The sequence below is a fragment of the Perca flavescens genome, chromosome 9 (genome assembly GCF_004354835.1).
Source record: "Perca flavescens isolate YP-PL-M2 chromosome 9, PFLA_1.0, whole genome shotgun sequence".
NCBI classification, from domain to species: Eukaryota; Metazoa; Chordata; class Actinopteri; order Perciformes; family Percidae; genus Perca; species Perca flavescens.
In genome coordinates, this window is record NC_041339.1 from 34,393,069 (window position 1) to 34,420,302 (window position 27,234).

Sequence of the window (27,234 nt, forward strand, 5' to 3'; positions counted from 1 at the left end):
TTTTGGTGCATTTTTCTGCACCAAAGAATACATGTTTGTCGGTGTTACTAACTGGCTGTAAAGCCCAGCCTCATCATGCATTACATGTTTCAGTGTTCAGAGTTTGAGGGAAACATCTGTATTGAAAGTTAATACACCAACCATGGTGCAAACATGGGAGAACTGATACTTTCCGTATTGCTATTTAACAACAACCTGGTGAAATATGAACCTAAGTCTGTCACATCATATGGATACAACTATAAAGATACAATGTGCCTGTTCCCAGCATTAGCACAACACTTGTTACCTCAGACGATATAATGTAACGCCTCTGTCACATTAGCAAGTGACTGACCTATCTGGGTCTCAGACTAGAGACCCCATCTCTTGTGTGTGTGTGTGAGAGAGAAATCAGCAACCAGAATTAAACGTCATCACGCCTTTTGTTATTTCTTTTCTTTCTCTTCCTGTTGATCTCTCTCTCTCTCTCTCTCTCTTCCCTTCACTGTCATTCTCTTTCTATGTCTCCAATATCATTCTCTTGTTGCGTTTCCCTCTGGTTGCTGGTTGAGGCTTTGCGATTAAAGCACTACTCAGTAGCAATACCTGCACATCTGAACGTGCTCCGCCCACCTGTCTATTGTCGGTCAATATTTAGTTAGCCTTGTGTCACAATGCATGTTATCTTCTACGCCAAGAGATGGGACATTAATGAATAGTATAGGGGACAAAAGATGCACTGAGCTCTGCTGCTTTTTTCACATGCAAAAACTTGTTTTTAATAAAGCAGGGCCGTACAGTCATGTTAGTAATGAAAACAAGGATAACTTGTGGTTTCTGACATCTTTTAAAATCACATGATTACAAAACAAAGGGCACCTGGAATAGAAATGCAAAAGGCCCCCCTCCCCTCCTACAGTACATTACATTAATCACCTCAGATGAATGCAGTCAGCACTCAGTGAATGCTGTTGGATATATGTTATTGGCAAATTTGAAATATTTACACTCTACAGGTGCTTATAAAGAGTTTCTCTCTACATAAAACACAGTCGCTGGATTCTCATCATGAACATGACTTTTTTTTCAGTAAAGCTAGACATCTTTCTGAGAAACATTGGAACCAGAAAGAGAAAAGAGTATCCTAAGTGATTGTTAAATAATGCAGATTATTAAACTTGTGAATCACATGTGATTCGTCCGTGTGCTTCCTGTCGTGAAGGATTTCTCAGCTGATTTTGCCGTCCAGGTGGCAGTACAGGTACATGGACACTATCAATGCAGCAATCTGAGGAAACAATATAGTTCAAAATCAGAAACCACGCAGATCAGAGGCCCGTTGTAAGAAAAAAAACGATAAAACAATTTTGAAACTGCTCTTATATCTGCAGTGTTAACTCTTAACACATATATATCAACCAGTTCTCACATGCATCCTTTCTCATAAAAATGTAACCTAGAGAAGTTGCGGATTTGGAGCTCTAACCCCTATTATCCACCGGGCGCGTCTGCGGCCCCGCGAGCCATCACCACCATTTAAGTCCACGTTTGATATTCCACCAGCCACGTCACGACGCGTCCCAGAAGCGTGCATGAAGCGGCTCTCCGCTCCGATAAAGCTAAACCCTCCATCTTATAGATTCCCCCTTATTTTAACACAGTGTAAAGACACTGTGAATATCATACATTTTTTGCACTTTTTGGGCAACCTTTGTCTGAATAAAGACATTTTTCAATGTTTCCCCTCATAATGCTTTCACAAATCTATCCAGGTAACGTGTTTGGCTAATGAGACTCCATACCAAGATGTCTGGAGTTCAAATCCCCTCTTCTTATATTTATTACTGTCACTGCCTTTAACCAAGACGCTGTCCTTGAAGTTGTGGATTTTTACACTCTTTAATATGTACTGAAATATGGTCTTTCAGCCAAAGTGAGCACATTTTTGAAAATCTTGCGCTTCCTTTTCATCTTCTTTTACCTCGAAGACTCCTATTCCTGCTGCGATGCCTCCCACAATGTTGGCGTGCTTTTGGACCATCTCCAGGATGTGTCTGAAACAGCCCTGAGGAGAAAAGTGTTTGTGTAAATATAATCATCAGTAATTGACAAATTGGAAACCACCCTAGAAACCGAATAAAGGCACCAAAAAAAATGCAGAAATCAAATAAGGCTAATGGCTAATACAATACTATCAAATGATGTATTGAATGCTTTTTCAATTAATCAATTGGCCAAATTTACAATATTAAAATGTTTCAAATGTCTTTGAATTTTTTATTTTCATGTGACTAAAAAACTCTTTTGCAGCCATGCTAGCAACGGGGCTAAATGGATGGCAATGTTGGTTTGGCCCAGACTGAAATATCTCAAAAAAGTATGGATTGATTGCCCCAAAAATCTGACACTCACACCCACTTCAAGCTGTGATTGGCCAGCTGTGGGGAGGTGATGGAGAAACCTGTGGTTTGAACTCTTTTGCTTTCTTTTTCAGTTCCTGACAACTATTTCTGTCCCTTTTTTGTGTGTACAAAAAAGTGCAACACAATGAATTCATTCCTGGAGAGACTGACTGTCTGAAGACGTAGGATGAGGCATCCTGATCAGATCAACTTGGCACTCACGACACAAAGGAGCAGCGGCTCTACTCCAAGCTCCCTCCGGATGTCTGAACTCCTAACCTTATCGGAGTTCAGCAAGTTTTGGCTGCTTGTACGCGCAATCTAATTCTTTCGGCTACTGTCCAAAGCTCATGACCATAGGGTGGTAGTCCAGCCCGGTCTCATGGCAGTTCGTGTAAATGTGACGTTATTGTAATCTATTGATACGTGTTCACGGAGACGTTTTTGTCGGTTTTTACGTGGCGGACAACATGAAAATGTGAAGTAATGTATTACAATGGGAAGCATATTTTGTGGCCACAGCACGAAAATGGTAGGGAGTGATATAAAAAGCCGAAAATCCGCGTAGGGAGATTGGTCGGGGTGGTGGATGGGTCAAACAACACAGGACTTTCACCCGGGAGAGCGGGGATCGCGTCCCGCGTGTGGTGCCTTGTTTGGTGTTTTGTCCCGCGTGTTACTGTGGCAAGTCTCCCGGCATTTAAGGCGCCCTTTCTTTGTAAGGTTTTTCCTAAACCCAACCTCCGCCATCCCGGCATTTAAGGCGCCCTTTCCCCCGTAAGGTTTCTCCTAAACCCAACCTCCGCCATCCCGGCATTTAAGGCGCCCTTTCCCCCGTAAGGTTTCTCCTAAACCCAACCTCCGAGAAAAATGATGTTAAATTTACACGTAAAAAACGAGAAAAACATCTCCGTGAACACGAGAAAAATAACGTGACATTTACACGTAAAAAAAGAGAAAAACGTCTCCGTGAACACGTATCAATAGATTAAGAATAACGTTGACATTTACACAAACTGCGGTGAGACCGGGTTGGGTAGTCAGAATGTAGATGGACGGTTAAATCTAGAGTTTTGCATTCCGGCTCAGCTCTTTCTTCAGCACAACGCCTGCCACGCTACATCAAACCACCTGCCCATCTCGGTGTTTGGTGTTTTTTTTGTCCCCAAAGTCGCCTTCCAGGCAGCGCGGCAATGGTTATGTTTAGGGTTAAGGTTAGAGTCAGCTCCTCTGTGTGTGTGTGTACTGTACAGTGAAGGGGGCAGGCGTACGAGATGCCCGAGGGTATGCTGGGATACATGTCACACCATTGAGCGTCCATCTCACGCTCCATTTTACCCTTGTGAATAAGACCCCGAGACCTTCGCTTGCGGCAGTAACTCCCTCCCAACCAGGAAGGGAGCAACTCACTCTTTTCCGGCAGAGAACTTAATCAACTTAATTTGTGCTGCTCTTGGATTGTATTACATTATATTGAGAGATGTGTGTAATTTGATTGTTACTGTTACCTTGTTACCAGCAGCTGGATTCTCGCGATATCATGAGATCGACATATCGCACGAAAATCCTTCAAGGCTTCAGGTAACGTGTCCGACCAGCAGCGGAACCAACCAATCCGCATCCGCTGAGAAGCTACTGGGAGCTACGGGCGTGGCTTAGGGTGTGTGTGGCACATGTGACTGTTGGTTCAAAAACAACTAAGGCGGAGGTGATAGACAGATGGTTCATCCAATCACCTGCCAGGTAATTTTTTTGAAAGTGCCTGCCCTTTTCCAAACAGTTTCCAATGACTGCTTCTCGGCTGGTTCTGTGTTACCAAACCATCTGGCGTGTCAGACTAAATATCTTGTCCATTCCATTTAGAACACTAAATAGATTTACCTCCTCTGCCTTTACTTTGAATATGTTTCTCATATTCAATTCTAATGGTGTTGTGCAGTACATCTCACCTCCACAGCACTGCGCTTTGCCTCTTGTGGGCTGCAGGGGGAGCTGTTAGTCCAACAGCAGATGGGAGGCAGGCTGCCTCCGTTCTCCTTTTCAAACTGAGATCCCACAAAGTCCGTGTAGTTGGTGAAACCGCAGCACTTCATCTGGGGGACGGGAGGAAACGCATCAGGAAAACACTGGCAGAGAGGGTTTTGTGGATAAAGTTTTGATCCATGAGCATTATCAATCGGTTCAACTTTAGTGAGAGCTTTTTTGATTGTGCGAGTTGACAACACATTCTCACTCCCATTGCGTCAAAAAGCAACGCTTGGTCAGGTGCTTTTAGCGTTTTGTTATTGACGCAAAAAGTCTCCTTAAGCGTCGGGACTCTTGGTGTCACTATTTGATGCTCTCGCAACATGCGTCTAGCCTTTGGCGTCATATTCAGATGCGCTTGGTCGGGACTCTTGGCGTCACTTTTTGACGCTCTGGGTCGGGACAAACGCACGTTTAACTGACAGGTCAGGTTTGGGAAAAGATCTTGGGTCGGGGTAGAAAACGTACGTTTCACCGACAGCGGCACAAACACGGGACAGGAACCCCGGTCTCCTGGGTGAAAGTCCTGTGTTGTTTGACCCATGCACCGCCCCAACCATCCTCCTTACGCAGATTGTTGGTATTTCATACTACTCACGGTAGATGCTAGATGGGATCTGGTAGACGGGTCAACGTCACAGGTCATGCCTCGTGGGCCCGCCTTATTCTGCCTCTGATTGGCTTACCCTTGTATTCTTACCCTAACCAATCCCCACTCCCTATGCCTAAAACGTACTACGCCGACACGTCTAGCGGCTCCGAATTAGCATCTACCACTACTCCCTACTCCCTACCGTTGTCTCGCTTAATACTACGCCATCTCAAGCTGCTGCTATGCCCAGTGCGTTCCCTACAGACACTAAAGGTTGATTTTTGCGTCTGTATCCAACGCCGAGAGCCACTGACCAAGGGTCAGTATTTGACGAGTTGGGAGCGAGAACGGGTTGGAGTCGAGGCTGTCAGTTCAGCTGTTGCTCTGTATCGTTGTGCGTCCATACTTCCTGCATGCAACTTGTCAATGTTGTACCCCTCACATAAAATAATGTCAAATGAAATAAGTTTTACTGTAATATATTGTGCAGCAGATTTTCTTGGGGAGGAAGTGAAAACAATGTCTGCCAGAAGGTGGGAAATTCATTTAAAACCTGATTTACGTGATTTGGAAACTGGTCAGCAAGGATATTAAGTAATACTATACATGTATGCAGTGTGTAGTTTAGAGCGAAGACATGCCGAACCGCTACAAGTTGTGAACGTGCACATGTTGAAAACAAACGGCGCAGGGTTTCAGAGATACTGTACCTCTGTCATGGTGGCGTTCCAGATCTTAGTGACCACAGGGTCACTGCCGTAATCTTTCTGCAAAGCTGGGGTGGCCCACGCTCTGACGATCCCCTCAGCCTGAGGAAAACACACACACACAGACACACATACACACTCATGTAAGGACTCTCTAAAATTCCACACTTAACAAGACATTTTTAGTTTATTCTCTGAACATATCCTATTTTTTCCCCAAAAAGTCATCCTTTTCAAAGACTACTTTTAATTAAAGGTTAAAAAACAGCCCCCAGCATGTCTGTCTCGTAGGGCTTTTGGAAGTTATTTGAATTTTGATCGTGATTTCGAATTTGTCTCCTAACGATCACAAAAAAAAACAATGTAGTCAAGAAAAACGATTATTTTGCACATTATATTTTGCAAGAAAACTTATTTTATCTCGTGTTCTGAAGCAGAATTCAAAAATTTTAAACGGGAAAAGTATGAAGGGAAATGTTACAGTTCAAGGTGTTTTCCCTGTTGATTTGTTTAACCGTTTCCCTGTGTTTGTCCAATAATTGCAACATCTTTCCAAAAGTCACTAAGTAATCGTGTTAAATAATCGTGATTGATTACAATATTGACCAAAAAAATAAATTTGTGACTATGATTTTTTCTATAATCGAGCAGCCTTACTGTCTTGTTTAGGGTGCAATATGTACGACTGCACTGTAGAGTGTCTACCAGTGTCACTCCTATAACACATACTTCAGTATACACCTCACACTATGGGAGCCCCTGAAAATAAAATACTGCTGCTAATTTCACGGGCAGGAAAGGTAATTCTCTTGGAGTCATCTATTCATCACAAATTTAATAAATCTTCTCTCACACAAAGCACTTTGGGAATAAACAGCCCAGGCCTGGAAAAAAAATGAAAATAAATTTAAAAAAATGGCCCGAGCCATTATTCTCCATTCTTCTTCTCCTTTTTATGGTTGTAAATTGTGAGCTGGGGGGGGCATTAACATATATATTGATGCTCCTGATGGCTCCGGTCAGGGCACATTTTGTCATTTTGTTTATCCAAAAAGCAAAAAAAAAAGGCAGGTTATGATTCAGGCATGAGGAGAGTCTTTTGTTGTGAAAGGATTCCTGCGCACACAGGTTAGCTCTCTTTCACGCCTCCCCTCCTCCTCCCCTTCCTCTGTCTCTTTTTTTTCTCTCCCCATTTTGATTAATAATCCCGTCGCGTACAGTCACACAAAGACCCATTTGATGAGGAGGGAGAGTGTGTGTTTTACTGTGCATGTGGCCACGTGCAACTGTGTGTCTATCAGGTTTGAGTCTTTTTCTCTTTTTTTTTTTTTATCCTCTGTGTGTGTGTGTACTGTACAGTGAAGGGGGCAGGCGTACGAGATGCCCGAGGGTATGCTGGGATACGTGTCACAATTAAAAGTGCCCCCCAAGAAGCTGTGAGAGCGGCTGAGATCAGAGAGGGTTATTACCAGCAGGCTAATTCATCACTGTCACTATGCACCCTCGCCTCACCACATCCTGTTAAGCACACATATGGGCCCCTACACACACACACACACACACACGGTGGACAGACAGGACAAAGCCTATAGAAACCCACAGCGAGGCGAGAGGCGGTAACCCATCTATCAATACAGTAGAGTGAACCGCGTCTACACATACATGATAGAAATCTTCAGCCTCATGCGTTATTGATCTCTCGTTGCTTTACTGAGCGTCGCTTCTTCTGAAGTAATTATCGATATCTTTTACCGCAGCGACTCGCCGGCTGCTAATTGGTTATTGTTCTCACTGTAAGTGGGAAAGCAATAAATGAAAACCTTATTACGCTCAGCCGAGCGTCGCTTTGTTGTGAGAAGGTCGTGTGCGAGGTCTGCAGACCTTTCCAGATGTTTAAGCAACAAAAAAATAAAAAATGTAACCAAAACTCAGTGTTAACACATGTCGGCTAAACTCTGCAGATTTTTATTCTGCATCACTGCTGAAAACTGTAAAAACTAATCCGCAGATTCCATTTGGGTCAGGTCGCGAGCTGCATTTCCATCTCCCTGTCTGTGTTTATGAATGCAGTTGAAAAAAAACAACTGATTTGTATAAATGTCATAAATAAAAATAAAGACGCAATAAAAGGTGACAGAAATATATTTTTGGAAAATATCTTGACACTAAAGCTGCACAGATTGATCGATTTATCAGTTAGTTGTCAACTATAACATTAATCGCCAACAATTTTCATAATCGATTAATCGGTTTAAATAAAAAAACAAAGTAAAAATGCTTCTTAAATGTAAATATCCTTGAATTGCGGACAAAACGAGACATTTGAGGACGTCATCTTGGGCTTTGGGAAACACTGATCCACGTTTCACCATTTTCTGACATTTTAGAGACCAAACAACTAATCTATTAATTGAGAAAATAATCAAGATATTAATCAACAATGAAAATAATAAAAATAAATAGTTGGTTGCAGCCCTACTTGACACTTCAGCTTCAGGTATCTGCAATTGTTGCGGCCTCGGACGCAATTTTGCCTCGGAGACAGTATGTCGGGAGTTTAGTTTGTCTCGGAAACAACTTAAATGTTTATTATGTTCTGTTACATATCATAGTCACAACCACGGTCAAAAAAACTGTGTCCCTTCTACTCCTGCCACCTCATTACCAATCACTTCCACCCTACCACCTGTACAGGTGATCAGCCAAAGTAGGCGGAGCTGAGACACCATATCCGTACCCTAATCACAAATCTCCCGTTGACAGACAGAACCAGGCAATATCATAATAAACCATAGTTAATTATACTAACAAAATATGAACTAACACAAAATAGCATAAATGGCTCCAACAGCAGGTTTTCATACCTTTTATTTATTATCATCCAATTCACTAACATCACTTTGAAAATACCTGGAGCCGGTTGCACCGACTGGTCTCTACCAGAGTGCGGATCGGGCCGTATTTTTCTGTCCGAGCCCGGCCTGCGTCTGACCGAGCAGTAACCGAACCCGACCCGAGCTTGACAGGCATTAAGATATTTCCGTCCGAACGCAGTTAAAATCTCTTTTTTTTTCTCATAGCCTAATAATGACATATTCCACCCACTCTGCTCCGGTCACATCTACACGTCTGCTTCCTCTTTCTCTATCTCTCTTCTGCCCACTTTCCACACACACACACACACACACACACGCACTGAGCTCTCTTAAAGGAGCCGCAGCACCATTTTACAACAAATGCCTTATCGCGCTGATGTGACCGAGCCCGACCCAAACATAATTTCTAAATATCTGTCCGAACCCACGTTCTCGTGGGTTGCATCAACCAAATTTAAGCCTAGGTTTTTGTAAATGACCACGGAACTAATGGCTGTGGCCTAGCAAGGTGTGTTGCTAGGATACGTTGTAAACTATTTCAATGGAGGACCAAAGACAAAGAATTTCCCTGACATCGAGATAAGGAAATTGACAGAGCTGTACAGGCAGCACAGACATACTGTACATTGAGTGCCAACCAGTCCAACATTATAACAAACAACAAGAAACCAACAAGATGGAGACAGATGACGGAGGCGATCAACGATTGCCTTCGTACAGAGAGCCATGGACGAAAAAAGTGAAAGACTACTACGACTACTATTGAAACGTGCTTCGATTTTGACTTCATGGCTTCTACTGACTAGGCGTAAGATTTACGCCCGGTCTTAGCGCAAAGAGGGCTTAAGCCAAGATGGTGCAACTGGCGTAACTGTTAGGTCGGACGTAGAGCGCTGAGTTAGGACCTACTTAGCTTAAAGGCGCTGACACACCAACGCGATCATCGGTCGCCGGACGTTGTCGGACAGTCTGGCGAGGTCGGTGACTCGAGTCTGTTCAGTGTGTTCCGTGCTGTCGTCGGGCTGAGGAGCCGTCGTTCATTTTGGCCGATTTGATGTGTTTGATCGGCCAGTGGGCAGTTAGACTCAATGACCAGTCGGATTGGTGGAGTGCTAGCCCTTGACTAGCGAATCAGTGCACGAGAAAACCGGAGCTGACAGCGCCAGTATCTTCATATTACTAGCCATCGTATTTTCTTCCGTTCAGCGAGTAATGACGACAACGATCCTTCTTGACTACTATCACCACTCTCTGATGAAAACAATGACTGACGACAGCGTGCTCTGTGTTTACTAGGTCTAGAGAGATGTTCTGTCATTTCCGGTTTTCATTTTTTGGTCGACAATACAGATTAGCGCCACCTGCTGTTATGGAGACGTATTACGTCTCGTGCACGCGCAGAACGTACGCTCAAGTCGCCGTCTCTTCGGTGTGTTCCGAGGCACTTTTTTGACCAAATTGGGCAGACGACAGCCGACTGATCAGTCTGACTGCTTTTGGTGTTAGAGCCTTTAGACCAGGCGTTAGCCCTGTTGGTGCAACCGGCTCCAGATGATCTTAAAACAGGACACCCACGCGTGTCTTAAGTCTTAAATATAATTTTGAAAAAATAAGGCCTTACATTTCAAGTCTTACATTTCTTTGTAAAGTCTTACATTTTATTCACAAAGGTCTAACATTTGTCCTTTTATAAGATTAAATTAACTCCTTCATTGTTTTGTCACAAAGCATGGATGTATTGAGTATTACAATAAAATGTGTTAAGTTCAAGTAGTTAGTTAGCAATTATTTTTATAGCCTACAATCCTTTCTGATATTCTATTATATCAGACATACTTTTGCCAGTATTATTATGAAGTTAGTATTACATTTCATTCTAAATGTTATTAAAAAGGTATTAACCCTTGGGTCTTCCCGTCAACCAACTTTTTTTTCGACATTTTTGACACCTTTTTTTCACAGTTTGTTTTTGCCTTTTCCAACATTTTAAATTGTAAAATTTTTCTTCTACACATTTTCAGCGCTTATTTCTATGTCCCATAATTTCTGATATAAAACAAAAATTGAAAACGGGTCAATTTGACCTGAAGTCAACACAAGGGTTAAAAAAAAGTCTTAAATTGAATTTGTGGAAACCTGGGGGGTACATTGTTAAAAGAAAAGACAACTGCTGTTCTGACTTCGGAGGGCATTCAAAGACTCTTTTTAAACAAAAAAGTAAGAAAAATGTAGTGTTATTGTGTACGAAAAATGGCAAATAATCACTACGCTAAAAGACACTCAAATGCTCCGTAAATCTGAGTGGAACCACAGAGTTGGTGTTGATTCTCTGCGGGTTCGTCATGACTGACCCCTTCCACAGGCACCCACAGACATTTCTTCCGTCATTAATACAAAGCTATTGATTGGTGCAGCTTTAACGCAGAAGTAATTGGAGTTAATCATTTACTCGGGCTAGTCCTTCCTCTCGCTGATGACATATTAAAGCAAACAGCAATCAGCATTGGATTACGTTTTGAGAGAGCATTCCTTCACTGTACATGGACGCTGACGTGATTCATTAAACGCCACATCACCTCCATTTCATTGATCCAGTGTGAAGCCCATATCAGCCTCCCGTAATAAATCTCCACCCTGGTCACTTCCGAATCACTCGAAGCAGAAAGGACAACCATGACCACTGACGGCCTCTCATAATGCCCGCTGGAATTGCTTATTAAATCTCCGTTATTCCCACCACCTGAAGGTTATCGGCTCTTTGGTTAGATGAGCTGCGGGGGGGACCCGTTGGCCAAAAGGCAGATTTATGCTGCAGATAAGTAGGGACATAATAGATCAACGCTTTATTTATTGTCTCCTTTCATTGTCTTATTGACACAGGCGGCTATATGTATGCATATTAGATGGTTATTGCCCATATTCATTATTCGGATGCTATTGTGTTTACTGTCTTATCACACGCGCAAGATGGACAGCTGCTCTCACACACTCATATGCGGGATGGATATGACGATGTCCTTTGTGTTTGGAATGAACAGATAATGCTTAAGCTAACAAACAGCACGTTAAATTGACTCTAAACCCTATGTGGGAAGACACATCTATGAGCTATGTCGTACATTTTCATTGAGCTTTAGACAACAGTTCACACCTCTCTCTCTCTACCTCTCTCCCTCCCGCTCTCTCCCCCTCAATCCCTCTCTCTCTACCTCTCTCTCTCCCGCTCTCTCCCTCTCCATTGCTATCTCTCTCCCTCTCTCTCTCCCTCTCATCCCTATCTCTCTCCCTCTCTCTCTCCCTCTCCATCGCTATCTCTCTCCCTCTCTCTCTCTCTCTCTCTCCCTCTCCATCCCTCCCTCTCTCCCTCTTTTTTCTTTCCCTCTTTCTCTCTCCCTCTCTCTCTCCCTCTTTCTCTCCCTCTCCCTACCTGCCTCCCTCTCTCTCTACCTCTCTCACTCTCTCTCTACCTCTCTCTCTCCCGCTCTCTCCCTCTCCATTCCTCTCTCTCCCTCTCCATCCCTCCCTCTCTCTCCTTTTTCTCTCTCCCTCCATCTTTTTTCTCTCTCTACCTCTCTCTCCTGCTCGCTCTCTCTCCATCTCTCTCTCCCTCTTTCTCTCTCTCCCTCTCCATCTTTTTTCTCTCCCTCTTTCTCTCTCTCTCCCTCTCCCTACCTGCCTCCCTCTCTCTCTACCTCTCTCTCCATCTCTCTCTCTCTCCCTCCCTCCCTCTCTCTCTCTCTCTCTCCCTCTTTCTCTCTCCCTCTTTTTCTCTCTCCCTCTTTTTCTCTCCCTCTCTTTTTCTCTCACTCTCTCTATCCATCTTTCTCTCTCTCCCTCTTTCTCCCTCTAAGACTCTCAGGATTTCATTCTGATATTATAAAATTGTCTGCGACAGTAAAATAGCTTCAAAAGTCGTTGTAAGGTCAGCATCAGTTAGCTCCCACAGGCTTCACCACTATTTTGATAATACTAGAAACAAGATCATACTCATTAAAAAGAAAAAAAAACTGCTGACATAATCTCTCTTCAGGCATCTTTTTTTCACTCGTAGAAGAACAGATTTTTAAGGACTCAACTGCTGGTTTTTAAAGAAATCCTCCAAACTCCCCGGCAACATTTGTATTTGCTGTTGCCTTCAATGACAACTCGTATGAGCAGTCCACTCATGTGGTTCCCCTGCCCACAGGACATCACTTGCCAGTCTTGGAATCTCTCTAGTCTTTGCAGCGTGTTGCTGCTGCTCCTCAAACTGGTTTTCCAACAGTCCCAGCACAAAGAAGTGAAATTCCCAGTCCGCTCTCCTCCGTTCATCATCTCCTCCCTGCAGATGGATGTTTGTTAGGTTACCTCTCTTGCTCCTGGGGACTCAGTTGCATCTTATGATTGGATAAAAAAATATCCACTCTATATTTTCTTTATTAGGATCGCAATCTTCACTAACCTCCTTTTATGCAGCTCATTTGAAACCCTAGTAATTATTATACGTGGCACTAAATGTAAAAGGAGATTGTGTGTGTGTGGGAGAGAGAGAGAGTGGGGGGGGCACATATGTAAATAGGCTGTTTTGCATATAAAATGCTTTAGCTTCAATATTCCAGAGTAATAAATTGCTCAAAGTTAGAGACGGTGCACACGGCCCCAGGCTACCCCAGAGTCATTAAGTAGCCGAAGGTAGTGAGGCGGACATAAAGCCAGTAATTCAATGATGGCTGCGGCTATGATGGGGGAATTTACATGGAGATAAAATCCAGAAAGTGGGACGAGGAGGTGAGAGGGTGAAAGGGAAAGACAGACCAAGAGGGACGAGAAGAATTAGGAGACAAAGGGAAGGGATTGAAGAGGAGGAGAAAGGGAGGGGATGTGATGAGGCATGTGAACGCAAAGAAAGAGAGAGGTGAAGAGGGGGGACTTACAAATGAAGAGTAGGCCAGAGCCACGACTCCAGCTGCCACTTCAGCGATGAATATGATGAGGACGATGGAGAAGAACTGCAGGGAGGAAAGAAGGGAAGACAAAGAGAAAGTTTCTGGGTATTTTGTTATTTCAAAATAATAAAAAAAAAAATAGTGTGCAGTTTTCCAAGACCAGAGCCACAATGATCGGCATGTATGTTTGCGTAAAACATAAAAAAAGCATGGCTTTGCTATGCCTTATGTCATTATGCACTTTTGTCAATATTTGCTCTGATGAAGATTGACTTTTTAAATGACTATTGCATTGGACAAGAGTATGGCACCTTTCTCAAAAATCAAATAAAATATTGTGAGCAATTTAAAGTTCTGAGGTTTGTAGCCACCGACACTATACCAAATACCCAGGGTCATGATAAACAGCTATTGTAGTGCGCAACAATCACTGACTGGCGGTAAAGCTCGGCTGATTAGACAGAGCCTGACACGGAGCCTAAATGATCTCCTCTATCAGCTCACTCGTTCTCTTTATTCAGTCCATTACAGCTGTTCCTCATGTGAGCCAGAGATGCGCTGAGTCCTGCGCTGTCAGTCGCGAGATCTGCTGCACCGTCATCCTTCAACTCGATGGGAGATGTGGACATGATGGGGGTAATACGTGCTGCCTGTGCTTCTCATTAGACTCACTGCAGTGGACTAAGAGGTAGTTAGGCTCGTCGTTAATGAGCCTAATGTGCACTGTGCGGTTCTGGGGTTTGCTGCTGTTGCGGGTATGAATGGGGCAGGAGGGGGCGGATGTGGATATTATCTGAGCTGTTGATGAGCTGGGCGCGAATATAAAGTATGGGGGAGATACTGAACGTGGAGCACCTTATGTACCCACACATGATCATTTATGGTGTTTTACATCACAATGTCGGTGGTTGAAGTCGTTTTTAATGACAACGGAACACAATACTAGGGCTGCACCATACGTGGAAAAAATATGCGATAACATTGACCATCGCAATAATGATATTACTTGGGATATATACTATACATATTAAAGTGTACTCAGTTCTGCATTTGTGCTGCTTTCAGTATTCTGCTTAAATACAACAAATTGCTTGTTGAATTTAAAACAAATGATAGGACATCATTTCCAGCTTTCTTTTATTGAACACTTGAACATTAAATTGAACATAGAAGGCAGCACTAAAAAAAGTGACAGTGCAGTTTTCTAGACCAATGAGTGTGAAATGATTAATTTGCCTGAAAATGGTCAAGTACCGAAACTTTGCCTATTATTAAAACTCTATATTTTTTGCAAGTTAGACAGTGTGCGGGAGTTTTTCTTCGCAACTCTTGACCTACTTGTCCCCCTCCTACGCACCTGTCTCACGCACGTAGATGTGCGAAGTATTTTTCTGTACTTTCAACTAACACAAAAAAATCTCTGTCTTGCACAATATGCTGCAGTCTTTTACAATGTGTTTATTGCGCCACTTGTTACCGTGATGACGATTAAAAAAGATATATTGTGCAGCCCTACACAATACACAAATGGATGACTGTATTGTGTCACTGTTTTACGACAGGATTTAGTTTTAACCATCTTGATTCTGACTGGTAGACACTGTGAGAAATCATCCACGTGAAAGTACATAGAGTTTTTAGAGTGGTGTTTGTGTCCAAGTCGGATATTCTCTCCCTTTTAGCTCTGGTTTGGTCTCCACCAGCTAATGAGAGAAATATCTGGCTCTTTAGCAGCTAAATGCTTCACTATGTTCACCAGCTCGTCTCTCGACGGTGTCAGCACCTGTTTGTTGCTACAGGTCAGTTATCGTCGCTTTATCAGAGCTTGTTTGATGGTAATCTCTACAAACGGATATCTGCATATGAATCTGTAGGCAATGGGACAATGTGTTAGTATTAGAAGTGTTCTGGTTTCAGTTTGTAGTCCATTTCTAGTCTGAGTGGTATTGACCAATCACGCTTGAGCAGGCATTGGTTGCCTGCAGGTAAACAATCCATGGGGAGAGCAAAGAGACGGAAAGCATTGGTCGAAATGCAAACTTTGGAACCCATCGGCCATCGGTTTAGCTTTTCATATTAATGCATTTGCATTCATATGCAAATATCTATTTAAAGAGATTTCGTCTCCAACTCCAACTCCATTGTCACATCTCAAGTTGCTCATCTTGGCCCGTATATCCTCTGGCTACCCTACGTCAATCACCTGGGTTCAACAGCTCTTTAGAGGGTAATATGTTTTTGGAAATGAGAAGCCATCTTAAGTCACTAACCCTCTATTACCATTACCTCAGTGATGCCATGCCACCTTCATATCGTTCACTCCGTTCAGAGAGGAGGATTCCTTTTGTGAGACAGAGAGGGGCTGCCTCAGGCCTCCCATTATGTTTCGAGGCTCGAGCACCGACTTGCCCTCTTTTTATCTTTCTGAACGAAATGAGTGCCCCTTTTCCATGACTGCCTTCATCTCCCCACTCATGTCACACAGGCATAATGGAAGGCCATTTAGTGATCATCATCTTGTGCTACTAGATGAAGACAGCCTTGGGGTGTATTGAAGTAGATTATGGGATTATTGCATCGACCGTCAAGCGAGGGAGGCGTTTACCGACGTCGGTTTGCTGTCGTCGGTAAACTGTTTTCTTTTGTCAGCTCTGCAACTTTATTCAGCAAGAAGGGAATGCCATGACAACAAGGACTAGACTCCACATATGAAATTAGTTTTTCTACTGGTACACTAAATGTTCATGGTCTTGGCAGTTAAAAAGGAAATCTTTACAAAATATAAACAACAACACACTGGATTAATTGTTAAGAAATATGGACCAGTGAAAATGTAGACAGTCTTAAGCTGGATTTAGCATATTTTCAATTGGTCATTGTTTCCAACAATGTGGCTGTTTATTAAAAGGTCCTATACACCTACCGTGAGCAGGAGACACTTGCTCTCCTTGTGGGCCCCACAACAGCCCAGGAACCCCAGCAGCACGAGCACGGCCCCGATGGCAATGCAGAAAAAGCCCACGTTGACTAACTGCACGCCCTGACCGGAGAAGGGCCCCAGCAGCCGGAGGAAGGAGCTCCCGTCTACGCTCACCCAGATCCCCATGGCCAGCAGGGTCAGGCCGCCCAGCTGCAGGAGGATCCAGGAAAACACGATCAACATGTACACACAAATCCCCGTCAAAGTGTAACACTGAGAAACTAGTTTTCCGGAGGATGCAAACCGCACAACAGCGAGTAAAACGTCGATCACCTGGGTTCAACAGCTTTTCAGAGGTTAATAGGTTTTTGGAAATGAGAAGCCATCTTAAGTCACTAACCCTCTCTTACCATTACCTCTTAGTGATGCCATGCCACCTTAATATCGTTCACTCCATCTAGAGAGGAGGATGCCTTTTGTGAGACAGAAGGGGCTGCCTCAGGCCTCCCATTATGTTTCGAGGCTTGAGCACTGACTTGCCCTCTTTTTACCTTTCTGAACAAAATGAGTGCCCTTTTCCATGACTGCCTACATCTCCCAACTCATGTCACACAGGCATAATGGAAGGCCGTTTAGTGATCATCATCTTGTGCTACTAGATGAAGACAGCCTTTGTGTGTACTGAAGTAGATTATGGGATTATTGCATGGAGCCTCAGCTCTGCAACTTAATTCAGCAAGAAGGAAATGCAATGACAACAAGGACTAGACTAGTATTTCTGCTGGTATACACTGAATGTTCATCGTCTTGGCAGTTAAAAAAAAAAAGAACACATGTAACACTTCACTAAATACAAAGAACAACCCACTGGACGACACACAGACTCTGATTAGAGTCATATCCCTGTAAATCCTTGAAACCAGAAATGCTAAATTTGAATCAGGTGGTGGATAAAGATAGAGATGTTACATTGACTCTCACTACACGTTTCAAAGAGTGTTCCTGCAGAGCCAAAACATATAACTTCTATGCTTAAACTGTATAGATTAATCCAGTGGTCACAACGTGGCGCTCGGGATGATTACATTACTTCCCGTTTTTTTACAATCAAATCATGGAAATGCCAGATAACCATCAGATTGTCCAACAGAGCTCTACAATTTTGATTGTTGGGGCAACAGTCACACATTTAAAGCCCCCAACAACAACAAAAAAGGACTGATTGTGCCCTTGATTACTTTTAATGTAAAATATTTGTGCAGAAAGAGTTGAGTTTCATTGACAGTATTGAAAGAATAAGTGCTGCGAAAATGTACTGCTCACTCATCCTAAATTTTATCAAGGGCACAAGTAAAAAAAAAGATTTCGGTACTAGAGCTTCATCAAGCAAATTCATATTTTCACACTCAATGTATCTTTGCAAGTTAGACAGTGTGCAGGAGTTCCGTTGCTTTTTTTTTTAATTGTCCCCATCCTACGAACCTGCCTCGCGTTATAGATGTGCAAAGTATTTTTATGTTCTGAGCAGATAAAAAAAAGTGAGTCTTACTTGAATATGATTACATTTAAAATGTAGAAATAATGTTAATTTAAAAAAATAGAAATCAAGTTCTGTCTCTAATATAACCTGCAGTTAAAGGTAATAAAGGCTACGGTTTGAGAATGTACAGTAATTAAACTTGCCTAATAATCTCTGACCATGAACATCACAAAGGCAAGGTTATATTAGGGGAAACTAATGTACATTTATAGAAATCTATGGACACAAAACCTGTAAAGCCTGCTCAGAACAAACTAAATCAGAACTATGTCACGTTTCACATTACAGATCCCACTTTCATTATCTCTCCCTCCTCATCTCTCCACCTCTGACCTTCTCTTCCACCCTTTTGCCCTCCTCCATTTTCTTCTGCGTATTTCCCCCTCGCACTGAGTGATTTCTTCTTCTTCCCCCGTCTTCTGCAGAAACCATGTTTGAAACCTGATATTGTCTGTCAGGCTCCATCAGGCTCCTTGCCATCAGGGGGCCCCCACTCTGCTTCCATTCAGGCCCCCGACACTTCACATCTCCTGTCAGACGCTGACGTCTCCCACGTGGGGATCATCTCCCCCTTCTTTTCTCTGTCTCCCTACCTTGGCCTCGCTCTTTTTTGCTCTCCTTTATTCTCTCTGCCTCTCCCTACCTTTCACTTCAGGGTTTGTTTTTCTCGTCTCTTGAACATGTTTGGTGCCATCAGTTCACTGATGGCTAAATGTGATTCGACAAGCATATTCCTCTCCTAGTCCGTGTGTGCCACCATCATCCCTCAGCAGGTATAATTATACCTGGCACTATGTCTTTCTTTTTTTAATCCTTTTGATGGTCTGCCATATGTAGGTTGATGGCCCTGTCAGATGAACACCCACATGGAGGAAAAAAAAAAAGAGGACTGGAAGTAAATCAGGTTTTTGAAAGGGCAGGGGGAAGAACAAGCAGTGTCGTATCTATGGAGATGGGAGACATAACCTATTAGGGCTAGAGGAGAGGGAATGAATAACAGGCAGCAGAATAGGAAACCACGTCCTCCAGAGAGGGGGAGGTAAATGGAGAGATAGAAAGATACAGAGGGAGCAGAAAAGAGAAACGGGCCCGTCCCACCCCAATTGAAATGGAATTGGTTCTCTTTGAAAGGGCTGGAATGAGAAAGATGTCAGTTAAGTTTAAAAACCCATTTTCATGGGTCATATTACCGGGAGCAGAAAATCTGATTAAGTTCTGACACTGGCCGTGGATCTGCACACACAGAGTATACATGGAGACACTTTTTAAATTTATAATTTCCAATGCATTTAGATCGAGTGAGATGTACTCTTTGGAACTAAAATCACAGGGTATCTATTTTGCAAACTTGAAGATTTATGTTTCTGTCCACTCTCTAATGGGGTTATTTAGCTTTAATTTGCATTATTTTTTAAAAAGGTAATTCATAAACTGGAACTGAGAACCAGGGTAATGTAGCCCCGGTGTGTTTTACGTGGAGTGAGCACTGCACCGGACTCTGCAGCTGCAGACGCTGAATTTAAAGTCAAATTTAACAATAGAATGCTTCATCCACACTCTGTCACACTGTAGAAAGCACATTTCTATCGGCAGATGAGTGACAACTTTGTAAATCATCTCATTTTCTGTAACCAGTGTAAAGCATGCGGGATGTAGCAAGCTAGCTGACTAGCTATTTGAACACTATAAGTACTCCAATATAAGTAAACATTTCATTGAAGTAAAAGTAGAAATACTACAAGTTACAAGTAAAACTCTTAACTAAAGTATAAGTAGAAATAATCAGAGCTGTATAGTAATGAAGTAAAACTACTCTACTTAAGTACTAAAAGGCTGTATCTGTATTCTACTGGAGTATTATTTTTTTCTCCTACTACCACTTTTACTTGAGTACATATTTTCGATGATTTTAATACTTTTACTCTGATACATTTTGCATCGTTACTCGTTACTGTTGTGAATTCCTCACGCTACGGAGACTATGTAGGTTACGTTGTGTGTGTAGTTACGGCTACGTTAGTTACGTATGATAATTAAGTAAGTAAATTACGTAAGAAATCCCTGAGATCGCCTTGCGTTTCTTTTCATTACGGCGATCGCCCGTTCAGAAGTCAGAGACGATGTAAGTTCGTACGTTTTCTATTTAGCCATTGTTGCAGCAGATTAAACTATTCCTGAGTTGTTTCAGTCTGAAATAACTACTGAATGTTAACCATTTGACCCTGTGATGTGAAGCTGCTAGTTTATCTGTATTTTGCTAGCTTGCTAACTTTCCACTACATCACACATTTCATTTCAGTATTTGTTAATAAGTGATTAATAACCCACTGTTATATCAGATAGTAGTTATAACAACTGTGACATTAATGTACATTTTTGGGTTTATTTCAGAAACTTCCTTCATATCCAGCAATGTACAGCTTGTGACTGGAAGTTGAACTCCAACAATAGGATATTCAAAATTTGACTGCTTTCTTTAATAACTAAATAACACAATACTTGTACTTTTACTTTCAGTTCTTGAGTAGTAGATTTTAAAATAAATAAACTACTTGCAATACTTAAGTACAAAAAATGTTGAATAGTTTACTACATAAGTGTTGTGCTTAAAGAACATTTCAACTTCTACTCAAGTCACCTTTTTGATAGAGCACTTGTACTTTTACTCAAGTATGGGTCTCTAGTACTTTATACACCTCTGGAAATAACACACCATAATATCCCATTACAAGTAATGTAAAGAAGAAATTCAAATGTATGTAAATGTGATACATTACAAGATCCAAGTAAAAATCCTACTGAAGTAAAAGCTGAAAACTACAGTATAATACTCCATTACAAGTAAATATTTTACGTAAGTAAAAGTAGAAAAACTACAGAAGTAAAGTAGAAATAATACAGACGTAAAAGGAGAAGTACTACAGTGTAGTGTACACTCCATTACAAGTACAATTTAATTGAAGTAAAAGTAGAAAAACAAATGTATGTAAATTATTTTAGATTTCTTTTAAAATGTACACACAAAAAAAGGACCCATGCATTGGAAGAGAAACAACCACCAATAAATACATCAATATGAATATTCATCAAACATTTAGAACACAGAGAAGTTTTCTTTTTCATGCAGAGAAATATAACCAAACCTCTATGGCTAAACAGACCCAGGAAGCATCGCCAGTTAAAGAAACTCCTAACATTTACACGACTAATGAGAAGATATTAAAGTACATCCCTTAATGTTTGATTGACAGCTGATCTCTGTGCAGGTAAGAAACGCCACAACCATCAGCTCTCAGCAGCAAACATGGAGACAAAATAACTTTAAGAGTTAAAGCTATAGTGCGCAATTATTGTATATTATTTAACGCTCGTTACATTCAAGCCATTGCCAAATGAGTCTGCACAAAGCTTGTAAAGCCGATCAGTACCACAGTTCTCTGTATGGTTATGTTTACGAAAATGGTGTACTCCGGCGACATTCCCGCGCAGAAGCTTGAGTGATGCGTTTTACGTCACCGCTGAGAAAGGACAACAGCAGTGTTCAGCTTTGGAGACAAAGAGGACATAACAATTACAAGATAATTACCTCTTCTGAAGAGTCCATCATGTTTTTTTTTTTTTTTTTTTTTTATCCTCTGTGCCCTCCTGGATTTGATGGGTTAAACTACTAGCAACTGCATGGTGGAGGGGTGGGTGCAGTGCACGATCACCGAAAGATTGCATCATGTGGATGCGCCGACAGTGTTGTTGTCATTACATTACAACTACGCACCATTAGGTTTAAAACAGAACGTCACAGTTAACAGAACGTGGCAGAGTCTCCCCAAGTATAATCAAAGCGAAATCCAGCATAGAGCGGCTGAGTGAATGTGGTCTGGACTCTGTGGAGGAGAGTCATGGTTGTAGAGACGCTGTAGAAGGACAGAAGGCCTCTACTGTGATCCAGGTACACTCCTACTCTGGAGGACCACGGACCTGAGACAGAAGTGCGAACATCGTTGTGATGAAATGCAAGACTTTTGTTGCGATGACTTAACGACCAAGATTTGTCATTGTATCCAAATCCACATTCATTCAAGCCCCCTGTTCTGCTGATATCCTTGTATGCGACTGCTACACAAACTCCTATCCCGCTCCACTGCACCTCAAAGTAACAACGTCCAGTCAGACTCTCTCTACTCAGGACCTGACGACATGAAGCGAATCTGTCTGGGTGACTAGAAGACTGTGGGTCCTTCATGAATGTTGCTCCTCTGTTCCACACGGACAGCTGTGTGTGTGCTGTGTTTGGATCCAGTGTGATTTCACGCAAACATTTTAAGAATTCAGCTCTGGTTTGGGGCTCCGGTTGGTACAGTAAAACATCCACGTTGGTCACTGCCAGTGAGATGTCGGTCCCTGCCTCACTCAGAAAGTCCTGCAGTTTTTCTCTGACTTTTGACACAGCCGCTGTCACGTCCTCAAAGTATCTCAGAGGACGGATTTGGATGCTGGATGAGTCTGTAGGTTCGACAGGTGGCGACAGGGAGGGGTAGTTGTGTAGAAACCGGTTGTGGTCCTCGGTGTGTACGAGCTTCGTCAGCTCGGCGTCGTTCCTCTTCAGCTCAGCGATCTCCTGCTCCAGCTTCTCCCGAAGCTCTGTGACTCGACTCACTTCGCTTTTCTGCTGCGATCTGATCTGCTCCTTCACATCGGCGCTTCTTTTCTCAATAAGACGGATCAGCTCAGCGAAGATCTTCTCGCTGTCCTCCACTGCTTTATCAGCAGAGAGATTGATGGCCTCTATCTCCGGTTGAAACAGCGTCACCTCTTTCTCTCTGTCCTGGAGTCTCTGCTGGATGTTTTGTTGATTCCCCTCGAGCTCTTTCTGCCTCTCGGTCCTTTCTGTTACAGCCGAGACTGTGTCGTGGCCTTTGTGTTCATCCACAGGGCAGAGATAACAGATGCACTGCCGATCAGTACGGCAGAACATCTTCATCACCTCATTGTGACGAGAGCAGATGTTCTCCTGGAGATTCTTGGACGGCTCCACCAGCTTGTGTTTTTCCAAGATGGGTAATTTAAAATGAGGTTGAAGGTGTTGCTCACAGAGAGAGAACAGACAGACGAGACAGGACTTGTGTGCTTTCAGTTTTGTCCCAGTGCAGAAATCACAGTCCACATCTTCAGGTTCAGCATTGCAGTGATCAGCAGGATCCGTTTGGAGTCCATTGTTCTTAAGTTCTTCCACTAAATCAGCTAACGTTGTGTTTTTCACCAGGACGGGCCTCGGTGTGAAGATTTGCCCACACTGAGGGCAGCTGTAAATTCTCTCATCATCCTCTTTATCCCAGAAGCTTTTAATACAGTCCGTGCAGTAGCTGTGTTCACAAGAAGTAGTCACTGGATCGCTCAGTAGATCCAGACAGATCCAACAATAAAAGGCATCCCGGTCCAGCTTAACTCGTTTCGGCTCCATTTCACCTCTCACTGACAACGACTGCCTGACTCTCGCTTTCTGAGAAATGAAACTGATCTGAGCAACATGTGCCGCAGTGGAGGGGGCCTGTCAGCTTTCACACCAAAATGTTGGTTACACCCATCTTCAAACTGTAGATCTGAAGGGGAGGGAACAAGGAAATACATAGACAGAGCAAAGTTCGCTGTGTTTGAGAGCAGGAAGAGGAGGGAGGGAGGGAGGGGGGAATGATATGATTCATTCCAGCTAGCGGAGCAGCCCATTTAAAATGCAGCTTGCAGTCTAAACCTGCTCCAAGTCTGAAAACTAACAAGTTTTTAGTTGTTCAATAAGTCTTTGCTCCTTTATTTTCATAACACTTCCTTAAAGTCTGTTAAGTTTTCTTTTACTGGTTGAAAATAGATGACTGACAACAGGAAGTTATCAAACTAAACTGTCATAAAATACTGTTTTGCTGTATAATAGTCTTCTCAAGTGTATAAGGATCTATTTTGAAGGACTTGTGACAAAACATTTAAATTACAGAATTACAATTCGGAACCAAACCGGCATTTCATTCTTCAGATGGGTTCCAACTAATATCCTCAAACGAGTTATTAAAAAGTAGCAAGTGGGCGTGATTTCATCTAAAGTGACACCTCCCCCCACATTTTACCACACTAATTTCAGTAGATAGGAAAACATCTGAAGCTATTATTTATGGCTCAAAAAAATTATTGAAATATTCGATGCACCAGAAAAGTGTTCAATCAAAAATTCTTTTTGAAGACTGTGCTGTTTGAAGTAATATTTCCCTTATGCCAATCTGACATAAAACAACTTTTGAAGCAATTTCGCAAACAAATTTTCTAATATCGGAATTAAATTATGAAAATCTCGGGGGCGCTCCCGTCGTCTCAGTCGTTTGGTGTAAGACGGTCATAAAACTTGTCTTTTTCCCGTCTGAACGTTCAGAAAAAATCTAAGCGTTTGTTATTATCGTAAGTTTTAAGTCTTGGTAGTGAAGTGAAATCATGTGAGCATTGTCCACAACCAATGGATGCGCTCCCTCCATCACCAAAGAGGAAGCAGCAAACAGCTGCTGACAGAAAATCTCCAAACGTTCTCTTAAATTACTAGCTGATGCTAGAATTAGCTAGCTTACGCTAGCATTAGAATAAATATTAAAATATCAAGGGCAGAAACTTGGCAAACGTTCTCTTAAGTTACCTGCCAAGCTTGGTTACATTTTCAAAAAAATAATTAAATTGTGACTCCGCAAGATCTCAGTCTTCGCAAAATCTTCTAGTCTGAGACTAAAACTCAGTGGCATTATGACAGATTTTCTTTAGATGTAAGAAAGTGACAGACTTGAGTTAAAGTCTTTTCAGAGTCTTCTAGTGTTTGCTAGGCATAAGCTGCACAAGTAACTCTGTGACTTCTGAAGTACACACAGCGTATCAAGCCAAGAGAAACCAGAACATTATCAATGTTCAATTATCAAGTTTTGGAATTTATGAACTGATTCAGATTCACAGAAGAATATTGACTCCTGCCCCTTCATTCCTCGAAAGATAAATTCTCTGAATGCAGATCTCCTCTAGCGATGACTCCTCTGATGGAGAGGAGATAATAAAGTTGCAACACCGAGCTTGAAATGCAGCTTAAGTGTTGGAGCAGTTGCATCAAATCATCGCCTTCATGAGCGTGAGAATTATTTTATCATTCTGCTATGCTGGCTAACAAAAGCTATGTTTCAATCCACACGTTTGTATCCGAATTACGTGATATCAAATGAAAAATGCCTTATGGAAACAGTAAAATTTGATAGAATTTCATGAATATCGACTCAATATAAAATACGTTCGGTCTCATCGGATTTTCTCTTGATCGATATACGGCTTATGCGATAAACGCTGATGGAAACGTTATTTGCCAAATAAATTAATGAATTGCGATTAAGTTTTAGGTCATTTTATGGTTGCAACCCGTCCACAAAATGAAGAAGAAGAAGTTTTAGTTAATTTCTGCCCAGTATTTCCGCTCTGTTTGCACACATGACAGGTGTCAACAAAGACAGATGTAAGTGGACGAACGAGGAGACAAGATACTTTTTGAATTTAATTTATGAGCAAAATATAACAGCTATTTTAGATGGCAAAAATCTAAGAAATGCCATAATTTATCAGGGACTTGCGAAGGAAATGACCAACAAAGGTTACGACAAGCCGTGGGACATCCTGCGGAGTAAATGGAAGGGGCTGTAACAGCGATACAGGTCTCAAAAAAGAGAGTTGTCTCAAAAAAGAGAGTTGTCTCGCAGCGTTGCCGGAGGGAAAATAAAAGGCAAGTTCTACCTTTTTGATCTGCTGGATCAGATCCTCGGCCAAAGGCCTATCGGAGCTTCCTTGGCTTCTAATATTAACAACAACAACTACTTTTGTCTAGCAAAACTTTGTTCGCAAAACTTTGCTTGAATGTTGTGCGATTCAGTGTGAAAATTAACGGAAACACCTTAAAAATGTCTCCAATCAATTCGATATACCAATTTAATCGCAAAACAGCATGTGACGTCATTACGCGACAGGTTTTTATTCGCTTTAAAGCCATTGGATGGAAACACACTTTCACCAGCTTTATTCGCATGAGTTTGTTTTACCAAACTTCAGATAATTCGATTGGCAAGTGGATGGAAACTTAGCTTTAGAGACATCATAATCCGTGTGCTGCTGTGCCTTTAAGAGCTGCCGCTCCAGATCCAGAAGCAGCGTAACTCAGGCAGAAATTGGAAATGTGAGGAAAAGTGATGACTTGCTGGGATGCTGGGAGCTTCATCTGTGACAGTGGGACTCCAGGTGGGCCCGACTCGGCAGGCAACTTCCGCTTGCCCTTGCCAAAATTTCTCTCCATTTCACAAACCACATTAGTTATAACATTAATCCAAAGATGAAGGTTGGCCAAATTAGAGCTTTTGAAGTTAATGAGATGAAAATGGCTAGCTGGAGAGAAAGGAGCATAATTTAGGGCCTTCTGGCTCAGTGATCTGAAATGTTTATGTAACGTATGTTTGCATTGAAGGGCGGCCGTGAAATGATTTTTTTTTTTTACTTCCCACATGACTTTTAATGTTAAGATTTAACACAGTCAGTGAACATCCCTCCCCCGCCGCCTCCTCGTATATACTGTATGAGCATGCAATCAAAGCAGAAACATACTCACAAAGATAAGCAAGTTGAACAAGACCATCATCAATTTGATGAATGTGAAGCAGCCCATTTTAATCTGTAATAAAAGGAGAAGATAAATTATTGCATTTCTTCTTTCATCAGCCGAGACCTTATATCGCCCATACACACACGCACACACACACACACACAGTCTACTTTGCCTATCTTCATGCATGCTGTGCTATTACATCCAGCCCACATCCCAGCGAAATTACTGTGAAAATGACACCGCTGACAATGAGCCTTAATGATAACACACACAGCTGTGAGAAACGGTAAAGATATCTGTTAATGGGAGATCTATAGGAGAATGAAAGCCATCTGAGAAAGGAACATTTAACGTGTTTACACGTGGCAGAGACATTGACGCAAATTACAAATCTTACCTTTTAGTATGCTAATATTCCTTTATGTAGTCTATATATCCAACTTAAAGCAGACTTAAACCAGTTTAACAGTCCTGGGTTTTCTGAAAGCAAAAATAAAATAAAAAAAGAGACCTAAACACTTAAAAACAAATAAAAAAAGATCCAGGAGTTTTCTGTTCCTCGAAGACAACTCTGTCTAAATATATCCGTGTAGTAATGATGTCCACAGAGAA

At 42.1% G+C, this 27,234-nt stretch overlaps 1 protein-coding gene across 3 annotated transcripts; it reads right to left on the reverse strand.

The window, feature by feature from the left end:
- Positions 1–825: 825 nt before the first annotated feature.
- Positions 826–27,234, reverse strand: tspan1 (tetraspanin 1). 3 transcript variants are annotated; one of them, XM_028587700.1, is made up of 8 exons: positions 27,020–27,234; positions 26,626–26,688; positions 16,433–16,639; positions 13,498–13,572; positions 5,712–5,810; positions 4,334–4,477; positions 1,964–2,047; positions 826–1,270 (listed from the first exon to the last, which is right to left on the reverse strand). In XM_028587700.1, exons 2-8 carry the CDS (start codon positions 26,680–26,682, stop codon positions 1,211–1,213), a joined length of 726 nt encoding a protein of 241 aa, XP_028443501.1. In that variant the 5' UTR covers positions 26,683–26,688; positions 27,020–27,234; the 3' UTR covers positions 826–1,210. The 3 variants fall into 3 exon arrangements, with proteins under 3 accessions (XP_028443501.1, XP_028443502.1, XP_028443503.1); XM_028587701.1 differs by lacking the exons at positions 26,626–26,688; positions 27,020–27,234 and adding an exon at positions 21,556–21,585; XM_028587702.1 differs by lacking the exons at positions 26,626–26,688; positions 27,020–27,234 and adding an exon at positions 16,840–16,908.

Coding starts and splice junctions, on each gene's coding strand:
- tspan1 (XM_028587700.1), bottom strand. CDS start 26,682: ATGGGCTGCTTCACATTCATCAAATTGATGATGGTCTTGTTCAACTTG. Junction 13,573..16,432: donor GCAAGTGTCTCCTGCTCACG/GTAGGTGTATAG, acceptor TCCTCCCTGCAG/TTCTTCTCCATCGTCCTCAT. Junction 4,478..5,711: donor GGAACGCCACCATGACAGAG/GTACAGTATCTC, acceptor CCCGTCCCCCAG/ATGAAGTGCTGCGGTTTCAC.